This window comes from Nipponia nippon, unplaced genomic scaffold (assembly GCF_047370975.1).
Source record: "Nipponia nippon isolate SJK-2023a ecotype South Korea unplaced genomic scaffold, ASM4737097v1 scaffold_6, whole genome shotgun sequence".
NCBI classification, from domain to species: Eukaryota; Metazoa; Chordata; class Aves; order Pelecaniformes; family Threskiornithidae; genus Nipponia; species Nipponia nippon.
Window position 1 is genome coordinate 14,916,285 of NW_028262380.1, and position 24,925 is coordinate 14,941,209.

Genomic DNA, 24,925 nt, shown 5'->3' on the forward strand with positions numbered 1-24,925 from the left:
CAGTAAAATCAGCTAGAACTCTCTGTACCTAAATTTACAAATGTTCAGACACTTCCAAAATAAGCATGTCATACATTCATATATTTGCATTGAAAAAGCTAAGCTGGTTTTAGAAAACCAATATGATTAAATCATAGGCAAATTTGTGTCGACCACCCCCTTTTTAGAAGGGGCTTTTTTCGCTTTCTTTGTTTCACCAGAATACAGATTATCTATTTGAAATACATGAACTGAATGGACTTCCCATTGAGGTTAGTGTATTCTAGCATTGTAATAAAGGTTATGAAAAGATGTCCGAGCACCAGCTGGCCTTCCTTTGATCCTCTCCATTCTTCTGATGATACATTTTCACACTTAAGATGATTCCCTTCTACCTCAAAGGCTGAGAGCTGCTTTGGTCCTTACAAATATTAACTGCAATCACAATGACCTATCTTTCTGGTTCCAGTCATCTGTTTAATATAGAGTGGAAGGTCAGAACTACATTAAAAGGGCCTGAAAGGCTTTATTTCAGTATAGTGCCCCCTGCAGAGCTTCACAAAAAGCTGGCAGACTTGTAGTTCATGCATGCACGCTCCTCAGCACTGCATTGTGCGGCTCTATTAATGGGCTTTTGTAACCTTCCAGGAAAAATTCCCTCACCAAGAGAACAAAACTGTTGTCAGATCTGAACACACATGTGAATATCAACTACAAAAAAAAATTATATTTAAACAGTAGGGATACTGTCTTTAGGAAAAAAAAAATGCCTGAGTCACTATCTTGTGTCCTCACTAGGCTGTGTTTTAAAGGTAATTTTAATCTATTTGCTAGGATGGAGATTTAATAACAGAGATGGAAACCAACTGTTTAGAGAAGGCAAATTCAATAATAGATGTCAGTAAGGATTAATGAATAAGGCTATGGACCAGAAAGCACAAGCCTGTGTGTACCAATACAAAGAAATCTATTTGCAGCACAGTGGAGCACAGGTCACTTTGAAGTCATTAGCATACTGAATTACAAAATAGCTGCATCTAAGGCCCTTCAGTTGTCATTAGAACGTATTTCCCAAGCTATCACATTTTCCTCCTTCAAATCTGCCTGCAAAGCTCACGTTTGCTTGCCTTCTATTAAGCCTTTCGTACAAGCAGGACCATCTACATTTCTTGTCGTGTTTCTTTTACGCACCACTTCTGAAACAAGCTCTTTAGCAAGACACCTAAATATCCAAAATCCCAGCACACACTCCAAAACATGGAGACTGGAGATTTTTTATAGAGTTTTACAACTATGTGGGACTCTGTTTACCTATATGCCTCTACTGTTTTCCTCACTGAGCTTGAATATGTTAACCTCTGGTCTGGATTATGAGGGGTGGGTAAGTGGCATGAAGTGAGCAGCAAGAATTGAATGCAGCTGTCCACGTATGAATGGAGCTACCCACAGCGGGGAAGACAATGAAAGGAAAGAAAAAAGTGGATTCCAGAAGCAAATGGCCTGTGGGGCCAGTTCCACTTGCTTCACACCGATTTTGTCTTAAATTTGGCTTGCTCTTGTATATGCCACTTAGATGTTTTGGGAAGACTTCATGTGTAGCAATTACTTCCCTATAAAATTATCAACAGGAGTTTAAGCCTATTTGGACTTGCTGAAGAAGCCATGGAAACAAAGCACAAGTGCTGTGTTCTAAAGCCCAATCTCTGAATTCAAGAAACTGCAAAACATCTAGCAGGCCAGGTTTAAACAGAGTATGAGAGAATGCAGATAAAGTCTCAGACCACAAAAACACTATACGTGCTCAATGGCAACAGGTAATAAACAAGTGGTTTCCTAGGGAGGTTCTCCTTCCTTAAACAACTTCAGTTAAACAATTAAACATTTTTCGGTTGTAACTAAACTAGATCATGAGTCTCAAGATAAGCAGAGGATTTTTTTTTTGGAGAGGGAATTATTTGAACTTAGACTGAATTATACTATGTATCATTTTCCTATGTGCACACAGAAAACATACCCACATAAAAATGGCAGGTTAAATTTTTATAGGTTTAATGCACTTAAATCATCCAAAAATGACAGTAATGCCTTCAAAAGTTTAAACACCACTATAATTTAATTCTTTTGTATTGTGCAAGAGTTAAAGGACAGAGATATCTCTGCACTGAACAAACCCAAACTAAGCCCTGAGCAGTTACCTGCATCTTCTGGAAACAAAAGTGATTCAAGTCTGCAAGATGAACTGAACAGCAACTCTGAACTGCAGGATAGCTATTCTAATAAATAACAATTAGCAGTCCTTCAATTTTACTATGCAAGGTTGGTTAACTTTTTTTTTTTTTCAAATAGCATGCCATTTACCCCGATTATAATGGCGCTTCAGCAGTGCCTGCTACTAACCAACTGACTGATGCTTATTCATCGCCCTCGGCACGCTGGCTATGGATATTTATGAGCAATAGCTATGGCTGGGCGTCTGCTGCTTGTGCAATGCTATTGGCTCAATAATTATGTCACGGTTTCCACCTGTTCTTCAAAGTCACAGGGTAGCTGCTGTTTTCCAATTGTGCCAGCTTTATGGCAGCATTAGGACTATCGGACCGTATTTGCTATTCCCACTCAAACATCCTCTTCATTATGGACCTACGGGTTGGCATAGGAAATTCTTAGGATACAGAAAAAGATCCTCTTCCGAGGTAATTTTCTACAGAGGTCTCACTGAGAAAAGCACGAGACAATACTAAATTGACATGACATACTATATTTGATTTTGGAAACACAAAAGCAAAATACATCTTCTTGCAGCCAGGCAGTGATAATCTCCCTGCAAAGTGGCTGCAGGGATAGGGCTTCTTAATCCGAAACTTTACTTCATACATAAAAATTCATTCTCTTCCATCTGACTCCATCTATCTACTCATCTTTTGAATTTTCTCTCTTGGTCAGCTTTTCCTTCAAGCCAGCTAGAAATAACAGTTCTTGGTGCTCCTGCCCAGTGCTGCAACTCCGGCTTTTTCTGGTTGCAGCTGCACAAACTCAGATGGACTGCTTTCTCCTACCAGTGTTTCCTCTACTTCCTTCTCCAAGATCCCACATTGCAACATGGTGTTTTATCAAAGTCCCCAAACTGCAAACAGTATTCACGATCTGGCAGCAGGTTTGAGAACCTTCATGGGTTTGGTGTGAAACAGTCTCACAGAAAGAAATACTGCCAAGCAAGAGGAGTTATCCTTTGTGCAACATGACTGTCCTCTCGGCACAAAGCGCTTCATCCCTAGCAATCTAATCTATATGCTTACAAGCATCTCAAGATGCCGTTTTCACTTTAAGTCAGTCTTCAGCAATAACACATTCCTCCAAAACAAAGCGTACAGGCCTTCAATACTGTTATAAGAGCACAAAGGTTGCAACGTGGTCTGTTTTAAACTTACCCTGTACCGACTCCACCAAATACAACAGAGAAAGCAAAACCATTGCAGAACCAGAGGCAACTAAAAAGTTAGGAGGTTCACAAATTGCAGATTTGTCCTTTCCAAGGAACAGAATCCTTATGGGAACAGAATCAAATTTCTATTTTCTCTTGGGACAAGTAAATCTAAAAATAGTTTCTGACAAGGGGAAAGCTACAGAGCTAGTGACTGGCAAATACCCACATTTTGCCTTAGGCACTACTGCAAGGAAAGCAGAGTGACAGCGAGCGTGAGCACACATGGTCAGGGACAGAACCATGATACATGGATTGCTGAATAGCATGTGGATGATTTCCACAAAGATTTGCAGTGTTCATCAGCAAATAATGTAAAAGAAAATGAATGAGAGAGGAGCTAAGTGTTCAAATATACAGTGTTCCCTGCTTAAGCCTATGTGGGACTGTTCTGCTAGCCTACATGCTATTTTTAAAATTAGGCACTGCAAAAGCTTGTTTTGACTTCACTGGCTGGAAAAATATAGATGTTTTAGAATTTCCTAGCATATATGCACTACAAGAAAAGAAAGGTGAAAAAAATTCCTGATTTGCTCTCTAGTGCATCTGGATTTTTTTTTTTAACGGCTCTGTTCATGTAGTGAAAAAAAGTTTTTCATAACATTAAATGACAACTGAGAGAAATTTGTATCTTTCAGGACTTACATACACTGTGCAATGTTCTGCCCCTTTTGTTTTAAGGAGTGCTATGCTCTGGCCAGCAATATTACCTTTCTCATTTCAACTCAGGTTGAAAGCAGTTAAAAGCAGGAAGGTACAGGGCCCAAGTAAAGGAAGGGAGGCCACGCATTGCAATGGATGGTGTTAACACAATAAGAAACTGAACAGCTAGTTTTGAATTCCTGAAGGGAAAAAAAGTGGTGAGCACTTCAAAAATATGAAAAATACTGTATTTTCCAGGCTCTGAACTATAAGTGGACTATAAGTCACCTGTGGTCTACATTCCTGTTCTAGCAAAACTTAATTCTTGTTCTACCAAAACTAATTCTTGTTCTACCAGGAACTAGCCAATTATAATAGACTTGAATTTTTGTGCTTCAGTGGGATACAAGTGACAAAGTATTTTCTAATACCAGGAAAATGTGACATTACATGTAAATTACTAGACAGTTCCAGCTATTAGTTTTACACAAACATGATTTTTTCAGCAGAGGAACTGCAGTGTTATTAAAATAGCGGTGATACCAGATCTTGTTAGCTGTTGCAAAACACTGAAATCTACTTCTCAGCTTCCAAAATGCTGCTTTTCACAACCAAATTTTTTATATAACCAGATGTTTGGGGGTTTTATGTGATTTTGTAGTCCCAAATAGATGTTGGACTATTTTTCATGCAAGTGCAACTCTGAAGTCTTGCAGACTCATCATGTAATACTAGAGATACCAGTACTCACAGCTGTCTCACTAGTGGTGAACACTGAGACTCCTTATAGGAAATAAAAAATATGTACTTCAGACAGACTTTCCAGCCTGTGAATGAACTTCAGAAAAAAGGTTAGTACAAGGATATTTTCATTTCAGAAACTACAGGAGGTAGTAGGAATGTTTTAGCATAAAGTTTCACAACACACTGCTAAAACTTTTTGATGGGTTGGAAAAAGTCAGGCCAGTAAAACTCATGTGACTGTAGCGAGCAGTTTGAAATGCAGCAACAGATCTGCACTGAAAATTAATACAACCATTCAAGCCAGCAAAGCAGAAAGAGGCCTCTAAGCAGTTTCTATCCTGTAGAAGTCTATTCATTCCATTAATTAGCCAATGTTCTACACTAATTCACTGAAATTTAAGACCATCTACTGGTATATTGATTGCACTTATTTTACAGTGCAGCTCTTCTTGCGGTGGTATCCCCATTAGCATTGTAAAGATACCTGGAATAGATGGAATTATGTTATTGAAAATCTTTCATAAAAAGATGAAACACATTGAGCAATTAAGATACAATGTAAAACAAGTTCCCTTTATTCGCATTTCCTGATCTTGGTCTTCATTGTACAAATAATCTGCTGTGCAAAATAGTTTATAAAATACTAAAAAAAGCTTTTATTGTAAAAAAATAAAGTTTCTAGATATACAGTTACTTTGCACTATCACAAATATTGTCCAGTATTTAACATTTAAATTTAATATCACAATACTCAAGTCATGTAAACCAATGGTCCTACTGGTAAGAAAGCCACTACTGAAACTCAGGTTCACTAGGGATTTGTTAAATATTTTCCTCTTTTCCTATCTACACCCTTACACAACTCTGATGACCCATACTCGAATTGCACCCATATCACGAAATTAGACATTGGACCATTCTCTCCTCCGTTATCAGGTAAAAAATACCAAGTTAAATGGTAAATTTAGTAAACGGTAAATTTTAGTAAATCCTGGCAACACATGAGCTACGCAGTGCAGTCACAGAACACAAAAGGTCCTCGAAACTAGATTTGAACTTTGCTGAGAAGCAGTGTAAAGGCAGCCTACGTTGGCTCTGGGCATGCGTATCTTGATTTCTACCAGTATCCAAGCTAGTTGGCTTAAAAACTAGCTCTCATCTCTCTATGCTGCAGTGCAAGCACAATTACTTTAGCATGAAATGCCTCTAAGAAGTTTTGATACAGTCACCTGAGCCCTTATTGTTCCAATTCACTTTCATTCTGCAAGGTCTTCATAGCTAAACCCCAGAGGGTCATGCTGGAGAAGAACGGTCCTTCATTATTCTTGTATGCAGCAGATGATGTTCGGCTGCCCAGTGGATCATTACAATGACTGTCCAAGCTAACCATAGAGGAACGAATCATGGGAATATTATCAGACTGTAAGGGTTCTTCTGCAGAAGATACATCTACATCTGCATAAGCATATGGCGGTGGTGGAGGAGTTTGTTGTGTCTGAGCTTTTGGGAGTTTAGCAGAATCCACATTCAGTTTCTGTTGGTTTGTTGAGTCATGGTGTTGAATCATTGACCGCAACTTACAGTAAGAATCTGCAGAACTATCAAATTCAGTTGAATTTGCAGTTGGACGAATGGGAAATTTAACGGACACTGGTAACAATGTAACAGACATTTCTTGGCCGAAAGAGTCAGAACTCTGAGATTTGTCAAGATCAGAAGTTTCAATCCCTTGAGTAAATTCATCTAGTGTGTTTGGACCTTCATCAGTGGCTTTACAATGCATTTTCTTGTGCCGCCGTAGAACAGCAGAGCGAGTGAAGCATTTGTTACAAGTTTCACAGGTATAAGGTTTTTCTCCTGTATGAGTCCTCACGTGTCTACGCAGGTCACCAGAGCCTGCAAAACATTTCCCTACAAGACAGAAGGGATATATTAAGATTTTGTTCTTAATACAAATGCATAAACATGTTTTATTTAGAGAAAATGTCAAGAGATAAGGTATGGTATGTCCCAGTCATGGTACTTTGTTTATCTAGAAGAGGTTCAAACAAGTTCCATCTATGTTTACAATTCAATGACTTGTTTCTTCTTCTTGATCTGATTTTCTAACTTGTGTTTCCCAGTGCTTTAGTTTTTGTCTCCAGAGATGGGAATATCCATTAGTATTTGAAAGCTGTGAGTGCTCGCAGTTTGTATCAATCTTCGTGGAGGAAAAAAAATTAAAAATAATCAATTTAACTCATCTGTCTGGAAAAAGTGTGCTGATAAGCTTGTAAATATATTCTTCCAGTGAGAACTGCATCACAGAAAGTAATAGTTTCTTCATTACCAAGGAACTATTCTTAAAGTGCAGACAAAGTTAGCTTTTTTGTTAACTTTGAGCAAACGTAATGCAGCCGTCCATTTTTTATGTTCTAGCCAGAGAATGTACCAAAACTGTAAATTTTTATTGCTGTAAATATTAGAAAACAATAAAATAGTCAACTGTTTTCCTATTTTCAGAACCACAGGCTCAAATAAGCTCAATTACCACGGTGCAAAGAAGAAAGTGTCTGAGGCTGAACCCAGGCAAAGCGTAGAAGAACAAGGAGAACAAGAGAGCATTAGTTTCCAGAATTGCTACATGATTCAAACGCCTCACATTCTTTAGGATAGTAGAAATAAGCTGGTACATATTTGTGATTTTATCTCATTTTACCTAGGTTAAAGATTATTTTATTTTGTGTGGACAGATACCAACTAAAATGAACTGCGTTATCTGAAGGCCCAGTAAAACCACAGTCTCAGTTTTTGGCATCATACTTTTCATTCTACTGCCCAGATTTCTCTTCAGAAAAGCCATTAAACAGTAACAGTAAGATTATAAATTACTGGAATAATACATATGGATTTTTTGCATAATGCGAATGATTTCCTAACTATAGATCAGATCCTCTTTGCACAATTTTTGCCTTCTCAGTACAAGATGACCCAGCTAAAATGAAAAATAATCAAAAGAGCTCTACAAGACAAGATGAAAATGAGCCTGTTTTAATGACAGCAACACAACTGTTTGTTTATACTTTCATATCCTGCATGTCTATATTTCCTCCCTCTGATGCAAGACCTCCTGATAAGTTTAGCTTTTCTTGTGCCTCAAGACATTATACATAAAACATACTGCAGTTGGACATTATCATATAGAGCTACCCCTCCAAAGCTGATTCCTCAGAACATGAATGAAATTATACCAAAAGAGCACTTAGGGACAGAAAAGTAAATAGCAAGGAGGATGCTAAGTAACATATGAGATAAGGACAGACAATGCAAGGATGTCTATGTTATACAAGGATGAATCATTGATCAAAGAGCAATTTTCAGACCACCTGGAAGCATGACCTACCTAGCAGATTTTGAAAACCGGTGTTCTCTGGTATGAAGCATTGATCAAGTTTTGATTTTATTCCAGAGGTTGAAGCACAGTAGCAAAAGGTTATTATTATCAACTCTGTGGTTGACTGCAGTTATATCTGAACAGTATTCAATTGGGGGAAAAAAAGAAAAGGAAGGAAAGAAAAAAAAAAGTCCATCGATAGCCAAGTGATGCAAAACCTAGCTTTCCATCAGAAAGGACTATACTGAAAATAAATCAATTTTTGAAGCAGCTAGTATCAGTACTTCTCTAGCAAACATGTACACATCCAATGTTGATTCCTCTTACTTCCTTTCTCTATTCAACTGAAATTCACTTTTGAACTTATTTACAACAGCTAAAGGAGTTTAATACGCCAAATGAAAGACTGAAGTATGCAAGACAGAAGATTTTGTGAAAAACTTGTCACAACACGGTATTTCAATTTAAAATCATTTTGGTTAATTGTTATTCTGCTGACATAGGAGCTTTTACTTATCATTTAAAAAGCAAAGACACAACCAAGCTATGCATAGTATATCTTACCACATGCTGAACAGCTGTATGGTCTCTCTCCGGTATGCCTAATTCTGTGCTTTACTAATTTTCGTTGCATGTTGAATGACTTCCCACATTCATCACAGGTGAATACTTTATCTGCTGTATGGGTCTTTTTGTGCTCCTTTAAATTACTGAAGTTACTGAATCCTGGAAAAATATGACAGACCCTGAGATTAAAATGACTCCTCACATTTCAATCAAAAAACCTCAGAAGCAGAAACTTTGGTTCTTACATACCTCTGCCACAGATATCACACAGATGAGGCTTTTCTCCAGAATGAATAATAATATGACGCTGAACATCACCAGAAGCAGCAAATCTGTAACAGAATACGAAAACCCAATTACTGTCTTTATAAGCCCCTTATTCTCCTAAAGTGAGTATCATGTGTAAATCAACTATAATGAATGCCTGATGCTCTAAACAAAGATTAAAATCTAAAACACAGATAAATGGAGGCATTTAAGAAAAACATTTTGAAGCTGGCAATGTCCAATTAAATTTATGCTAGGAAAAAAAACAAAAAACCACCCCTTTTCACCATTAATGTTACTAATTTATTCTGCATTTGACTTAGTTTAAGTACAAATGCTATTCCTAAATTAGTGTATTTTCTGTCACCTGTTAGCAGAAGGCAGAAATATTTAATGCTTTGCTTAAATTCGTCAAATTTCCCACACTTCATGATTTCCATAAAATGTAACAAAAATTCTATGAAAAAAAATGTGAGGGAAAGGTACAAAACCGCATGATTTATTGTGACTCACACTGTTCAAAATACACACAACAGTATATCCTTAAGTAAAGATACCAATATACAAAAAATTAAGTCAGACCACGGACTATGTATGTGGTGACATGTTTATCTTATTATTGAGACTTGCAACAAGACACTTGCAGACATTTATGTATTTTAATCCCATCAGTACACATTTAAACCCAATGTCTTTTAAACAAAATTGAGCAGCATGCTGCCTTAGCTCTTGGCCCTGACTTTATCATGAAGATTAAAGAAAACATGAAAAAGTTTTATCATGTTAACTTTACTAAGATGAACAATTCTACTCACCTTTTCCCACAGATTTCACAAATGTATGGCTTTTCACCAGAATGTCGACGTAAATGTGTCTGGAGATTACCTGCCTGAAGGGACAGTAATTCAAACATTTAAATTCAGCTAGCCTGTTGTTGTATACAGGTAAAAAGGCAATGATGGGAACCATAAGATTGGCTTTTTATTCCTAATTCTAAGGCAGTAAAAACTACAAAGCATGTAGGAACTCAAACATTTTTATCTAGTAAAGACAGACTACCATGTACTTCAAGATCAAATTGCTTATGTATGCAATTATACATTGACAAAAACAGAAAAAAAAAATATAAAAAAGAAGCCTGGAATCAAATGTTAAGGAAAAAGAAAGACCTATGGTTGAAAACAGATCCCATTATAAATGAAAATTACACTATCTAGATTGCAGTGAAGAAGAAAACTTACTAGTAATATGGTTCATGTTAGTCTCATTTTCCCTGTCCTACAAATAAAGTATCGTTACATTAGGATGTCTGAATTCACCTACCAGGAGGTTAAAAAGAAAAGAATAGGGTAAACATTTTTCAATCCATAAAATACTTAGAGCCAAGTGCTCCAAACCTGTAAATATTTACTCATATCAAAAGAAAACAGAACAGGAAGTACAGAAATGAACAAATGGGATTACTGGTAACTAATTTTTATTATATATCTTTCCTCTCCCAATCCTGTAAAAATCATGCTAGTCTAGCAGGCAAACCAGATAATGACTAGACAAAAGCATCTTACTCATTCCAGCCTTTTTTTAAAGGTACTGGTGCTTCTGAATGGCTAATCCACTGAGAGACCAGTTCTCAAGGCACAAGATACAGCTAGTCTGGATAGAAGAGCTGCAGATGTTCCATAAATTGTGCATACTTCCACAGTCAGTTTTTAATCCTTCTGTTCTCTTTGATGGATAACTGCCTGGTTTTATCTAAGTACACTAAAGGAACATTAAGTCCTTTCAATCAGGAAAGAAAACTGGGGATGCAAAGATTATCATGTCCTCCTTAGTCACAGTAAGACAACAAAAATATGACCTGTCAGTAATTTCTTCCGACTCCTTTAGATAATAAATTACCTGTGATGATCAATCACTGTAATAAGAGCTTATAACATACCAGAACTAAAGTACTCCAGACACACACAAACAGACACAGAGGACAATATTAAATGGATCACTGTTTGAACCCCGAGAGAGCTTTCTTTAACACCTGTAAAGTTTTTCAGACACCAGTATGACTGAACTACGGTTCTCTCAGGCCAAACCTTGTAATACTGAAATCCATTCACAGAGAGGCATTAGGCACGCATTTCTGAGGAAGGAGAAGACTAAACTGACTTCTCCATGGAGCAGTTTGTGCTTTGCAAAGACAAGGGATTTTACGCAGAGGTGCATTTGAGAGAAGCATACAAAAGACAAAACCTTTACCTCTATCCACATCACAAAACAAACCATACCATAGGCATTTGAAAGTTATTCTGCATAAAGACAGAGGATGAATTTCAATTGCAACAATTATTCTGGAATAGTTCCCATACAGGCATTTTTAGCCCGAATACAAACATTTTACAGAGAGTAGCAAGTAGATCCATTTCTTTATTACAAGCCTATGTTACTTCCTCCTCATGAGGCCAAAATCTTGTTATTAACTGTGCTGAGACAAAAAAAAAAAAAGGTAAAAACATCCGTAACTTGTATTCTTCCTAAGCTTTTAAGGTGGTACACAACCTTGGTTAAGGCATAATAGGCCATCCCAATGAAAAAGCATAAGAGGACTTCTGCTAGCGTTTCAGTGAAAAAAAAAAAAGCTCAGAAGAATCCTCTTACTGATACTGGTTGCATACCACTCCTCACAAATTTGGAGAATAGAGAGATATGCTTGACTTAGTCCATTTGTAACTGGCGTGCTTTTAAAGTGAAGGAACTAATGCACATGGTCCCCCAAAAGAAGCTCTGCAGAAGGAGGCAGTCAAGGAGGTAAAACATGATCTCCTGGATCACCAGCCAGAGAAGGACCACATAGCAACAGGCTGTGTACTAGTAGTAAGGGAAGATGCAGGCATGTAAGTACAAAAGGAACCTTTTTCTCCAAAAATCAAAGACATTTATAGTTATTTGTTTCAGACTATGAGTTTCTATGTCAATTTTTGCTGCTTTCTTCATTTTCTGTTTCACATTCCAACAGGCGGAACACCAGTTACAGTCAGCAGGAGCAGACATACTACCAGGCACAACAACTACACTGTCTCAAAAGCACAGAACACAAAAGCTTAAATAAGAAAAGTGTTACTATTTCTGTGCCTGCAAACTGAGAGGATCAAGAACAGTAGCAGAGATGGCCTTTTAAGGAAAAAGTAGGTAGTAATTATCCTTGCATCTTACTTTCTGGTAGGTGGAGTCTGACTTATTTGCACGATTCAAAAGCAAGTACCTGAGAAGTATGCAAGTTCCCTTTTATGACCAGAGAAAGAACTGCAGCACACAGGCTGAATGCTATGGCTCAGATCCTGGATCTGTAGGTATTGTCCATCAATATGTATCTACCTACACCTTTGGGCAAGTGAGGTAATTGGGAGGGAAGAGGAGGGAAGGTGTTTAAGAGTGTTCAATTAAAAGGCAGAAATGTCCAGGTTTGTTGGGGTTTTTGTTTGTTTGTTTGTAATTAAAGAGGAGCAATGCATGTTGCGTGAGGAGTGCGTCATACCTGTCGTATACTCTGAGTGTGTGAAGCTTTCTTATTCCCTCTTCCCCCACAGTAATGGTACAGAATACCACTCCATTTGCCAAAAGTACTTTTAATTGAATTTGGAAACATTCACTTTTTTCTTTTAATAACTAGAACTTCAGCCATCAGAATGAATGAAAATGCACTTTCTTTGCCTAATAAGCAGACCCAGTTTTGTTCAAATGGCTTGATAAGCATGGTGAAACAGTATTGTTCACTGGATGCAGTGTTACATTCATATTTAGTAAGAGTGGAGGATGAAAATGCATCAGATTCATGACTCAAAGAAGTCCCACTGGTGGACTACAAAACTGGAGCAAGAGAAGCGCAAGCACTGGTGGGTGGGTAGACAAAGACCACATAATTCTAATCTTTAAACCATAAGAAAGACCAAAGTTATTCAACAATAATTATTATTTAGTCTTAGTATAAAATTATGCACCTGTCTCCTGTACTTCAGTGCACATATTCCAACCAAGAAAATAGAAAAGAAATAGACATTTTGGAAATGTGAGACAACTAGGCACCAAATTTGTAGAAATACAAATGAATTACTGTACCCAGAAGAGTAAGCAAGCATTGGAGGGCAAATTAAGACAGCTAAAGCTTAGGCACTGTATCTAAATACGGAATTTCACAAGAGGTTTTTTTAAAATCATAGCTGAGTTTTGTCACTTCAGACAGGCCATGCTGTTGTTCTTCATAGGAAACCGACTCAAAAAAATCTGCTCAGTAATTTATGCCATTTAGGAAAATGAAACTGTATTGTGAATACAACATTATATAAAATTCTAACCTGTTATTTTTTTCAGACACCGTAAAAATCCTATTCACAACATATCCCTAAGCATAACGCAAAAGCACAGTCTGAGAATAAATGTTCTCTGTATTTCAAATAGAGTTGTGTCTCTGTATAGTTAAACATTCATTTGAAGGTAAAATACATAACACATCTACTGAGAGCAGACAGAATCAAAGGTACAAAACATATCAAAGAAATCTAAAACATTCAACATGTTATTTTCAAATAAGACATTTTAATATTTTATCCCTGAAGTCTGTCTTTGAACAGAAAATATCCATAGACTTAAAACCAAGTCTATTTTTAGAATCAACACATAGATGCATTTCATTTTCAAATGTAAGTACCATAATATAAAATATTCCCACCTGTGAGAAGTGTTTCCCACAAATGTTACATTCAAAAGGTTTCTCACCTAAAAGGAGAAGAAACAGAACATAGAATTTCTAATAGTTGCAATAAAATACAAATGTTTTAAATCGGTACGCTTCCTTTTAAAACATGTAATGTAAGAATAAAAATACCCCCAAAAGGACACTTACCCATGTATTTAAGGGGAAATTCAAGAAGGAAGTACAGCATTTACCATTAAGCTTGTAAGGCAGACTTGCTCAGAAACAGAATTTATCTTTCAAAACAAGGAGGCAGAAGAGTTTTGATATGAATAGGAGTGTTTTTCCCACTTTTTTTCCAAATTACAGGGGTACCATACCTCCAGGAAGAACAGAATAGACGACAAGGTCCTACAACAACAGCAAAAGCTATGGGAAGTGCACCGGTTTTTCCACTGGTACATACAAGCGCACACTCCTAAAGAATAAGGAGTGCAGAGAAGCTAATTTGGAAGAATTCTGTTTTCTCTGTTCAATGTGTACCGTGCATCTCTGATCAGCATGTAGCCATTCACTTCCAGCAAACATAGATTTGCCTTCAAATTCTCATCCTATGTAAGAGTATCTGATAATTAACCCAAGTATTTTGCTCCACAATTCTGAATTTATACATATAGACCTGGTATTCTTGAATCTCCAAAAACATATGAGCAGTTTTAGTAAAAAACTAGTGCAGCCCCCTTTAGCTTTTCAAAATAACTTGACTCTCAATCTAGAATGTGACTGCACAATACTTCAATTCTCTAGCTATCAATTTGAGACAAATATCTTTTTCTAATCACTTTTTCTCCTCTAAAGTATTTCATAAAGATAATTTTTTTTCCCTGCATAGTTCTTGGTTTCCTAGTTTTTACACTGTTGATAAAAATCTCTGCATCTTCTAGAATTTTTAAAACAATAATAATGCTCAAATACCACTGAATTCAATGACAGTCAGACTTCTAATGGTATTTTCACAAGTCTAACTATATTTTAAAAGGACATATATAATCTGGCCCACAGGTACATGGAAGCAAAAGAATTAGTGTAAATCCTTGTGATTTTGAATGCAGATACTTCCAGAAGAAAAAAGAGATTTTGCACTGTGTTTCATCTTGGTGCTGATTCAAAATCTGCCTAAAGACTTTTATTTACTTTTTTAATGGTAATTTTCCTGATTTTACAGAACACCTTTTGGCTATTTCTAGCCTTCTCTTCCAGAAAGTATTTTCTACATCAGTATTCTTCCTCCATCCCTGGAAGTGTTACAAGCAACGATCTGCAATATCCAGGTGCTGAGGTTCCATTTTCCTTCCCTGCTGCCAAATACAAGTGATGTTCTCTCAACACATTTCATGATCAAGGACTAAATGCAATCCTCTTAGATTTTAAAGCACAGAGTAAACATAAACAGTTATGTGGCTTCACAGATAGCAATCTTGCAGTTATTCTGACAACTTGAGCCTAAATCTACTTTTTCTACTTAATGAAGAATGGAAATATTACCACAGTTTCAAGAAAGCTTTTGTTCAATTACAGATAAAAATTAAGAAACCAATAACTCAACTATGAAGAGCACTGCAGTTTGATTTTATTATGGCTCTAAATTTGCGAAACACTAAAAATTCTGGTATCGACAACACAAATATAAGTGAAACCAACAGGAAGCCAGATCTGTGGCAACTGGGAAGGCTTCTCACAACCGTAAAAGCATGAAGGTAAATAGAAATGGAAGATAAAAACCACCAGTAGCAATTTCTGCAGAAATTACCTATACCAAAAAAAAGTTACTGTTGACACAAAGACTAGTATCTGAACAGAAATCCACCCTGAAATAACTAGAGGGAGAGGGAGGAAATTGGATGCTCAAATTTCTCAAAACTATTGTTGTAGGCTGCATGCAGCCTCGTTATAACTGTACTGATGTACAGAGTTGGAGGTTTTTTCCCCATGATAAAGATAAAACAAAAAAGTTTTGTTTGAAAAGAAACATCAAATTAGTTTTTGGAGAACAATTTTGCACCTGCAAAAAACTCCAAACCACTGGGCATATCAAGTAGCTTATTCCAAGAAGGAATTCTAGCAGAAATACTAAATCACTCAGTGTTGCAGCATCCCTCACATAAAGTGAGGCTAATTGCTTCCTAAAGCGTATTAGTAAGAGTGCAGCTAGCAAGCTGAAGATGATGCTTCTCTACCTACCACTGGTGAGACCATATCTGGAGCCTTAAGAAGAGAAGGCAAACAGGAAATCTTACTCCTGCCTACATGTAATGGAAAGACAGATGCAACCAGGTTGTTCTTGAAGGTACACAGTGATAGGACAAGAGGTGACAGGCACAAATTAGATCATGAGAAATTCTGATTAGATATAAGAAAAGAATCTTTTACCCCATGAGGGTGGTCAAACACTGGAACTGATTGCCTGGAGAGGTAGCGGAATCTCTGTCCTTGGAGATATCAAAAATTTGACTACACAAGGTCATGACCAAAACAATCCAATCTAATTTGACCTGCCTTGAGCAGAGGATTGCACTAGATGACCCCCGGAGGTCCATTCTTATCTAAATTATTCTATGATTCTATGACTGTCATTAAATTCCAAACCAAAACCTTATCCAAGAACACTAATCTTCTCAAAGACCACAGCTGGATCAACAGCAATAGAGAAAATTTGGGGAAAAGCAGTAACTGAGCTACAATTAAGACAATACTTAAACAAACATCCAGGCGACTTGACTTTTGAACCCTTGGACTGTCTTGTGTTTTCTATCTTCTGTTGCATCCTTCTTGTTCAACACTCTGCAAAAAGAGATGAAGATAAAGTACACAGCAGTGGGATCAAAGCAGTGGTGTGTCAGCTCCAGAGGAGAAAGGCATGAAGGCAGAAGCGGTGTTCCTGAAGAGATCACAAAGGTGAGGAGCAGGACCCACTAAGGCATGGAATGCTGGCAACTTGCTCAAGCAAAGCTCAGAATGAAAAGGTTGAGTCAACAATGTACTACATGACAGTGTAACTCTGCTCTTGTTTTCCATCCTGCCAAGAGTTCTTTCCACAGGGTTGGGTTTTGGGTTTTTTGACATGTTTTCTGAAAATATTAAAAAAAAAAAAACCACACTGGACATTCCTGGATAGGTAAGGACTGTCTAAGAGAGATACATTTGCTTCCTTTTTTTCAGACAGGTCAATCTAATAAAAAACAAATTATAACTTTCAATCAAGTCAAAATCAATCTTAAAGTCAATGCAATAAGCTCTAGTTAGAGATTCCTTTAAATATCTGCTAGCAATACAATTAAAACAGCTAGACAACCCAATACACTGACTTGTGTTCAACACGGCATGCCTGTCCTTCACATAGCCAACTCATCAATGCAACCATGTTAACCTGTAAATTCTTTAGCAGTTCCTAGTGTTCAGGGACAGAACTTCACTTGCGCTTATTCTCCACAATCAGGCCACCACAGCACTTACATTGAAAGAGTTGTCATTTGTGGGTTAAAAACTGGCTTGCCATTGTGAAAGGTCCATTTTAGTAACTTGCTTCCTTCATCTCTTCAGGAAAACAAGATTTGGAGGACTTTGAGTAAGCACTGTAATACTTAAATGCTTGCTAACCCTTTTGCTCAGTTCTAGAAAATGAATGTTTCAAATAAAACTGATTAGCTAACAATTTCCTATGCTTTCTGAAGTGGCAGATGAATGGAAATGGCTTTTAGCATACACTTACATTACTTAACTACCCGTATACCTAATATTAAAGATACAGATGTGCCCTATACCTTCAGCTACAGATCCTGCCTATATTAACATCCTACTCACTATCCACTGCAATTTTCCAAGTACTCTTTTTGCACTAGTCGGATATTTAAAAACAAATTAACATGACTCAAAAATAACAGGCAAGCAAAAAGGCATACCTAGTCATATTTTTGCCTCAGTGTTTCCATCTTTCTTTGATATGCTTATTATTTGCTAAACTTACGCTCTTAAACTTTGTCAGTTTAACACATCTATAGAAGAACATTAATGCCATGTTAAGTAGCATTCAAGCCTGGAATTTTTTGAAAACTATTGGAAGAACATAGTGTATGAAAAGCAGCATGGAATTCCTGAATCCAGTGTATACTCAGCCTTGTAGAGAAGGACAGCAACAACAAAACCAAGCCTAGGATCACTTTTCTTACACAATGTATAAAGCTAGTTCGTATCAGGCAGTGCTGCAGAATGTGAAACAACACTTACCAGAGCTTAAGTGGAGTGGAAGCATGTGTAAATACACAGACCTCAAATAACAACAAAGAAATGAATTACAACATACATAAATAACCTTGGGAAGCTACTGCAACCCTTTTCCTCTTTTCCCATTTCCTACACTTGTAAGCATTTGCTGGCCATGCTGTGTCTAAAGAAAAAAAATATTTGTAAAATACTTGTATCAGGGGCTATAGTCTCTTTCTTCTGCAAAGCTTAGTACCCAGTCCACTCCCCTGACCTTTAAGTTACAACATATTAGAAGAGGTAAACTAAACTTTGAACCTCCTGTTTTAAATGGTTTAGCAGATTCAGAAACGTACAATAATTGAGTCTATCAGTCAGGCAACACACTCTTAAAAAAACCAAGTAGTTTTATGGGCACCAGAACTCACAAAATCCAGATTCCTTCCAATGATTACGATGTCTAAGGAAGAGCAAGTCCTAACAGGTTTCTCAGAGCTGGGGACTCTCTTTCACATAGATTATCTAGCACAAACTCACATGTTACCGACTTCAGAGTCTCTCCCTCAGCTGGGACTTCTCTAGATGCTCTGTCTTCTATCTGATCACCTATCTTCCTGAAATTTCTAAGATATTAAAATATACCTGATGATGTCAGCTCAAATGGGATAATAGATTAAAAAAATACAAGGCAAAGTGAAGATCTAGGTAAGAGACATATGCAACTCTTTCACGGGAGACCAAATTAAAAAACAAATAATAGTATTAGTAATGTAAACATATAGAAGTAGTCAAAGATACCAAGTGAAAACTTCAGGAAGCTAACGCAAAACGTTCATATTTTCAGGCTCTGGAAAGATTTTTCTACTAATAACATGGAAAAATAAATTCTTAATGATAAGGATCAATTAACAAAAGAAATTAATGTCTGCTAAGAGGGACTCATATTTACTGTCAAAGTACTGATACATGTATGCTCATTTGCAAAGTGATCTTTATTTGACAAGATTGAGAGAGATGCATTTGTATATTTAATACAGGGAAAAAGAACAGCAATAAATATTCAACAACTTAATCAGGAATAATGTGATCTCAAGAACTTGAAATCAATGGTGTTACTTGGCTAACTAAGGTAATTCTTAAAAGCCCTTTTAAAGAAACATATCTAAAGTTCTAGAAATATAATAGAACATGCTGGTTAAATTGAACAGACAAATTAGTTAATTCAAAGTTAGACTGGGTCTTGTTTTTCACTAGAATAAAAAGATACTTTGAAATAAATCTATGCTAGGTTTAAAAATAATATTACCTCTAAGTTCTTAAAACAAAGGAATTCAAAATTCTCATTCCCTCTGCAGCCTACTTGTCTGCAAGAGCATTACACTCTAGGTAAACGCAATGAAAGTTGTTCACACTAGGAAAAAAGTATAAATTCATTATACAGCATATTTCTACAGCTTAAAAAGAAATGACCACCAAGCCCTAATCACTTGTATCTTACAATGAATATATGATCAGAGAGAACTGAGGTCATCTAGAACACTTGTAGTATTGCCTCCTATGGATTTACACTTTTCATTGTTATCTGACTCAGACTTGTGGGCCATCTGACAAACTGACTAGAAATGCCTTTTCTAAATGCAAGACAAAAATAAAATTTTCATTAAAGTATCACACAACATTCTTTGAAAAAGAACCCTAAAAAACCAAATATGAAGGAGAAATCTTTAATACAACTAAAACTCTCAGCTAAACTCAGTCTTAGAGCCTTTATTCCTGTATGATTATTCATTAAAAAAAAAACAAAAAAAACCAAACAAAAACAAAGCCTACACCCTTTTGAAAGCAGACCCTTAACCAGCATCTCTGAATCAAGAGATACCACAAGACATCCTCTTTAACAGAAATATTTGGTGTGCAGACCAAGTTATTGATAACTGTACCTGTATGAGACCTTTTATGGAGCTCCAAATTGCTTGGATGTTTGAAAGCCTTCCCACATAAATCACAAGTATATTGTCTCTGCAACTGAAGAGTGTGTGATTGCCCTTCTTGTTCCAAAGGACCTTGAGATCTTTCAATTTCAACAGTTTGTTCAAAATTCTCAGAATTCACTAAATCTTCAGCTTCTTTTTCTTCAGTAACTCCAACGTTTGCCATGTCCATGGTGCCTTCATTTACGGATTCAATTACTTCTGTTATTCTACTGTCATCTCTTTTAGGCTCAGGCGGCTGCTCTGTAGATTTCTGAGATCTTAGAAAATTTAACTTTTTGAGGTGTACTGCCTTTTTCAGCCGCATCTGTTTGGTGGGCTGCATAAGCGTGCTTTCTGCATCTTGGTCTGGAGTGGCTTCATTCAAGGACTGAACCAGAAAGTTTGATGGCAAATGATCAGAGGTTTCCAGAATGCATTCAGAGTGACTGACAGTACAAGAATTATTCTCTACTGTGTTTATTACTGTAGACGTGTTGTAAGAAAAGGATTGTTCTGCTGCTCTCTCATGATTAGAGCAAGCATTTTGCTTATAGAACTGTTTACTGTAAAAGTTGCGTAGTTTATAATAGTAACTTGGTTGCTTAAATGGGAGTTCTGTGCAGTTGCCATCTAAGGAGTCCTGTGGTTGTTTCTGTATGTCACCTGAGGGTGCATGAAGATTAACAGACTGCGATGCATGAGAATGGTGGTCAGCCAAGACTTTATTAGCTTGTGTGCCAGAGGAGCATTCATGCAATAGGTTTGTTCCATAACTATCACTGGCACAGCTAGTATCTGCAGTCAAAGTATTCTGCAGCGAAAATACGCTATTACAAGGCATGCTGGCTGTTTGCTCTACAGCTGTAGAAGATTTTAAAAAGGTGTGGCAAATGTTCAGCACGTTTTGCACTTGGAGACACTGTGCAATATCCAACATAGCTTGTACATTGTCCTGGCTAAGGTCCAGGTGAGAGGTGTACATGAAGTCCAAGATCTGGCCTATCCCACCTACATTTTTAATGTCCAAGTGAAAGACATCATTCTTCTGGCCTGAAGAATTCTGGAAAAGGGTCCTGATAAAATAAGGCAAATATTCAAACACAAACAATTCACAAACGCTTTTATAAAAAAATACACATACATCACAAACAGGCTGCCTGGTATGAAACAACAATTTACACTATATGGTCTTATCTAGATTGCTGTGTTTTTGCAGATGAATATCTCAAAACTGCTCAATTACTTGTCTTATATATTAGTCCTACACTAGTACACTTAAAGTATAAATCAAAGCAAATGATCCTTTATATAACCTTAATTTTTTGGTTTTTAATGTTTTGAAATCACACCCTATACCTGTGGTTTCCTATCCAACATTCTTTACATATTAAGTACAGTGGTGTATGTATGGACTATTTGCAAAAGTTGGTTGACTCAGAATGGTGTTTCTTCTTCCATCATGGCAAATAAAACAGGACATGAGAAATTTTCTAGTACAAAGGAGAAGATAGACCTCAAAGTCGGCTAAACTATTCTCTTCTGGCAACTGAGCTTGTCCATCAAACTTATTAAAGTTATTATTATTAGTTCTTTCTCCACAAGTAGATGGGCGGATGTTAATAACAAACAAGAGGATGGCATTATTTTCAATCTATTCTCTCATATCCAAGAAAAGTATTTTTTTACTGGTAGTGGCTGAGAACCAAGTAAAAGAATAATGAAGAGTACAAGCACATGAGCCTAAAACAGCAGTTTTAGGCCAATACCCACTGAATTGGCATTGAATCCTTAAAGTGTCTGAATTCACAAGTCTTTTTACTATTTACTTACAAAGAATACTTACAAAGTATTCTTAGCATCAGAGCTGTAGTACTTCAAATGCGTAACCAGTCCTAGATTACGTGGGTTCATACTGTGCCTCAGTCAGGAACTTTACACCCTTCCATTAAAACCCCCAGTCTCTAGCCTTAGACTCTCACAGTAAATGATGATGTATAAATGAGGTCAGGTCACTCCTATGTAGCTATTTTCCTACACTAGGAAATGCCCTGAACTTGATGATTTGCCTCTGTGGGTTAACTGTCAAATTAGGTTTTGTTTGAAGGTGGGCATAATATCAATGAGCTCTGAATCTCAAGCAAATGAGTCTAGCCTTAAACCTTAGAAATGCGGTTTCAGATGCATCCCCATACTTAAGTTGTCTTATCCTCCTAATTACATGCTACTCTGAAGCCAGTGCCTACATCCAAATTCTTTTATAAATCCAGCCCATACTATCTAAATTAAAACCAGAACTCTAATGAACAGATCTGGGTTGAGAGTCTAAATTAATTAGTCACTTATATCCTATTGAATTTTAATCAGACTTGAGTGCTTAGTTCTTTATAACTACTTTAAAAATTCAGTCTTTGAGCATAATTTCACTTCATCATCAGGACTGCAACACTAGAAGAGAAAAAGGAAAAACAATCTCTCATCTTTTTTCCCTGATCATAACATAAAAATAATTTTCTTACATAAGAATTGGTAGTCAAGCTTTAGAGGTGTTTCAAGAAACAAGGTCTAAAAACTGCCAGATTTAACAGCTTACTCATAACTAACGTAAAACACTAAGTTGGGAGATCCAGCATCCCCCAAAATTTGGAGGATCAATGAGGGCTATACAGAGAGGAAAGAAACGAGTGATGTGGCTTCAGAGACCACCTCTGTACTTTAACACACAGATGTTGTCTCTGAGAATCTCTTCTAAATAGAGACTCAATAATAACCTATATAGTCAATTTTATTTTGAATATATAATATCCCTTATCTGGCTCTGTTCATGTACTCTACTATGCACCTTGTAAACACTTGTCTTTTCATACTGAAATACTGAATGCAGGTCCATGCCAGAATCCATTATATGAGGTACCGTAAGCAAGTAAGGATCAAGAAAATGCCAAACTCAAGCAGTGTAGTAGTTAGCTATGTATATCTAGAAAATAAATTAGGATGGCCACAGTTTTTAATTAGACTAAATACTTGAATCAGATTTATCTCTGGACAAACAATTTAACTTTTCCCCTTACACTCCAACAGTTGCTTAGTCTGCAACTACCAGAAAAAAATACCCTTCTCAACCAACAGCATTTAGTTCACTTTTTTAATAGAAGAATTTTCTGTCACATACCTGAAATACTGACTGAAAGCAGCTAATACATTTTTGTGTGCTTTGAAGCAGACACCTTTTACCACCAGCATGCAGTCACAGAGAAGACCCTGAATGCGCTGTTCATGTAGCTGCTGGAGAAGATGACAACTATGGCTAGCAACAGTGTCCATGCTAGAAAGTCACTTAAATTACCTACAATGAAATAAAACGCTAAGATGAATTTTAGACATTAAATTGCAAAATTAATTTCTAATATGAAGAACATTTTTACAATTTGTTTTAGCTCCCAAAGAGACTTCAGTTTACACCTCCAATGTGAGCTCTAATGACATTTTTCTGATTAAAGATGAGTCACAGTATTGCTCACCAGTAGAAATACAGCCATACACATAGGAAATATTGACTTTAATGAAGCTTTGCTTACAACAAAGAGCTTCCGCAAAAATGTGCTAATGGCGCTGCCAATAAACTGAACTCTGTAACCACAAAAAAAAGCGATTTAGACAACTTCGACAAAAATTAGATTCTAAGGAAAAAACATATCACATCTACAAAATCAATACCATTCGTAGAGGAAAACCTCAGTTTCTTCACCCTCTAAACTGAAAAGGGAGAACATTGTAGTAGCATTATTTATGCTATATTTGTTGCTGTTGTAGCTAAGTACGTTTCCCACGTGGATCTGATTCCTTAGACAAGTTAGTATGGTAGGTTTTTTAATACAATGTAATGTCTATTTTAAAAATCACTTTTTTGAACAGGTTGAAGGGAAGACAAGTAACCTTCCCACACAACACATTTACAATCAATTCTATACCACTTTTTTTTTTTTGGAAGAAAGATGAAACTCTTCCCCTGCGCACTTGTAAATAAGAAAGGAAAATTCCAATTGTTAGGACAATTGGAACTTCTAATCTTCTAACTAATGAACGAAGCAGAAAAACCACCTTGGGTTAAACATGAGAAGGAGAGCGGTTGCCCCCATTCTCAAGTCTCATGAGCGCTAAAGGCTCCACATTTTAATTTATTCTGTTACTCTGTGATTCACTGCCTCCTGTTGTACTAAGGGAGCCTATTACATTGCACTTGTTTTCTGTTTATGTCTTTTACCAGGCTTCAAAATAAAGAAACCATGTTTGCCAGAGAACCGCTTTCTTTGCGTACGTCTCCCACCACAGCACCTCGCAAGTACTTTAACACGCAGTGAATTCGGGGTCCCTCAGACATGAGCTGCCTGTCTCCCAACGGAAAAGGCAGACACGCTGAGCTGCTCCCGAACAAGAGGAACCCCGGCAACTTAAACTGCCATTTCACGTTCCCCTCAGTCTTGCCTAGCTAACGCTCAAGCCCCAGGTGCTGCATGGAGGGGGGCAGAGGAAAGGTTTGCCTCAGAAGACCAGACCGGGCACCGAGGGGAGGGCGGGCTCTGCCCCGAGAGCCGGCGACAAGGCGGCAGCGCGGGAAGGCAAGGAGACGCCGCAGACGAAGCAGGGCGGGCGGCGGGCCGGTGGCGGGGTCCGAGCAGCCGCTGCCGCAGGGGGACGGGGCCGAGGGCGGGCCGAGCGCCAACCGCCGCGGCGGGAGGACGCGGCCGCCACACAGCCCTCGGCGGGGGGAACGCGGCGCGGCCTGGCAGAGGCGGGGAGAGCGGCCGAGGGGAAGGAGCCGGCCCTGCTCAGCCCTGCGCTTACCGGCTGCGGCCACCTCCCAGCTCCATCCCCGCGCGGCCGCCCGGCGGCAGCCTCAGCCTCAGCCCCGGCAGCGGCCTCGGCCCGCCGCTTCCGCCGCCGCTCCTTCCGCTTCCGCT

At 37.6% G+C, this 24,925-nt stretch overlaps 1 protein-coding gene across 8 annotated transcripts in view; it reads right to left on the reverse strand.

Annotated features, from left to right (window-relative positions):
- Positions 1-24,915, reverse strand: part of ZBTB49 (zinc finger and BTB domain containing 49) — a 38,022-nt gene extending 13,107 nt beyond the window's left edge. For 4 of the 8 annotated variants that reach the window (XR_015699541.1, XR_015699542.1, XR_015699543.1 and 1 more), the window contains exons 1-8: positions 24,810-24,915; positions 23,137-23,310; positions 19,935-21,040; positions 13,771-13,817; positions 9,869-9,942; positions 9,036-9,118; positions 8,784-8,945; positions 6,076-6,757 (exon numbers count right to left, since the gene is read on the reverse strand). Coding sequence is in view for 5 of the 8 variants with exons in the window: in XM_087735832.1 (XP_087591958.1) it covers positions 6,084-6,757; positions 8,784-8,945; positions 9,036-9,118; positions 9,869-9,942; positions 13,771-13,817; positions 19,935-21,040; positions 23,137-23,288 (2,298 nt within the window). In the remaining 3 variants the exon portion in view is untranslated. Of the gene's footprint in view, positions 1-4; positions 5,331-5,405; positions 6,758-8,783; positions 8,946-9,035; positions 9,119-9,868; positions 9,943-13,770; positions 13,818-19,934; positions 21,041-23,136; positions 23,311-24,520 lie in introns of those variants that run through there. The other 4 variants (XM_087735833.1, XM_087735831.1, XM_087735834.1 and 1 more) reach the window with 4 other exon arrangements.
- Between the last annotated feature and the right edge of the window lie 10 nt (positions 24,916-24,925).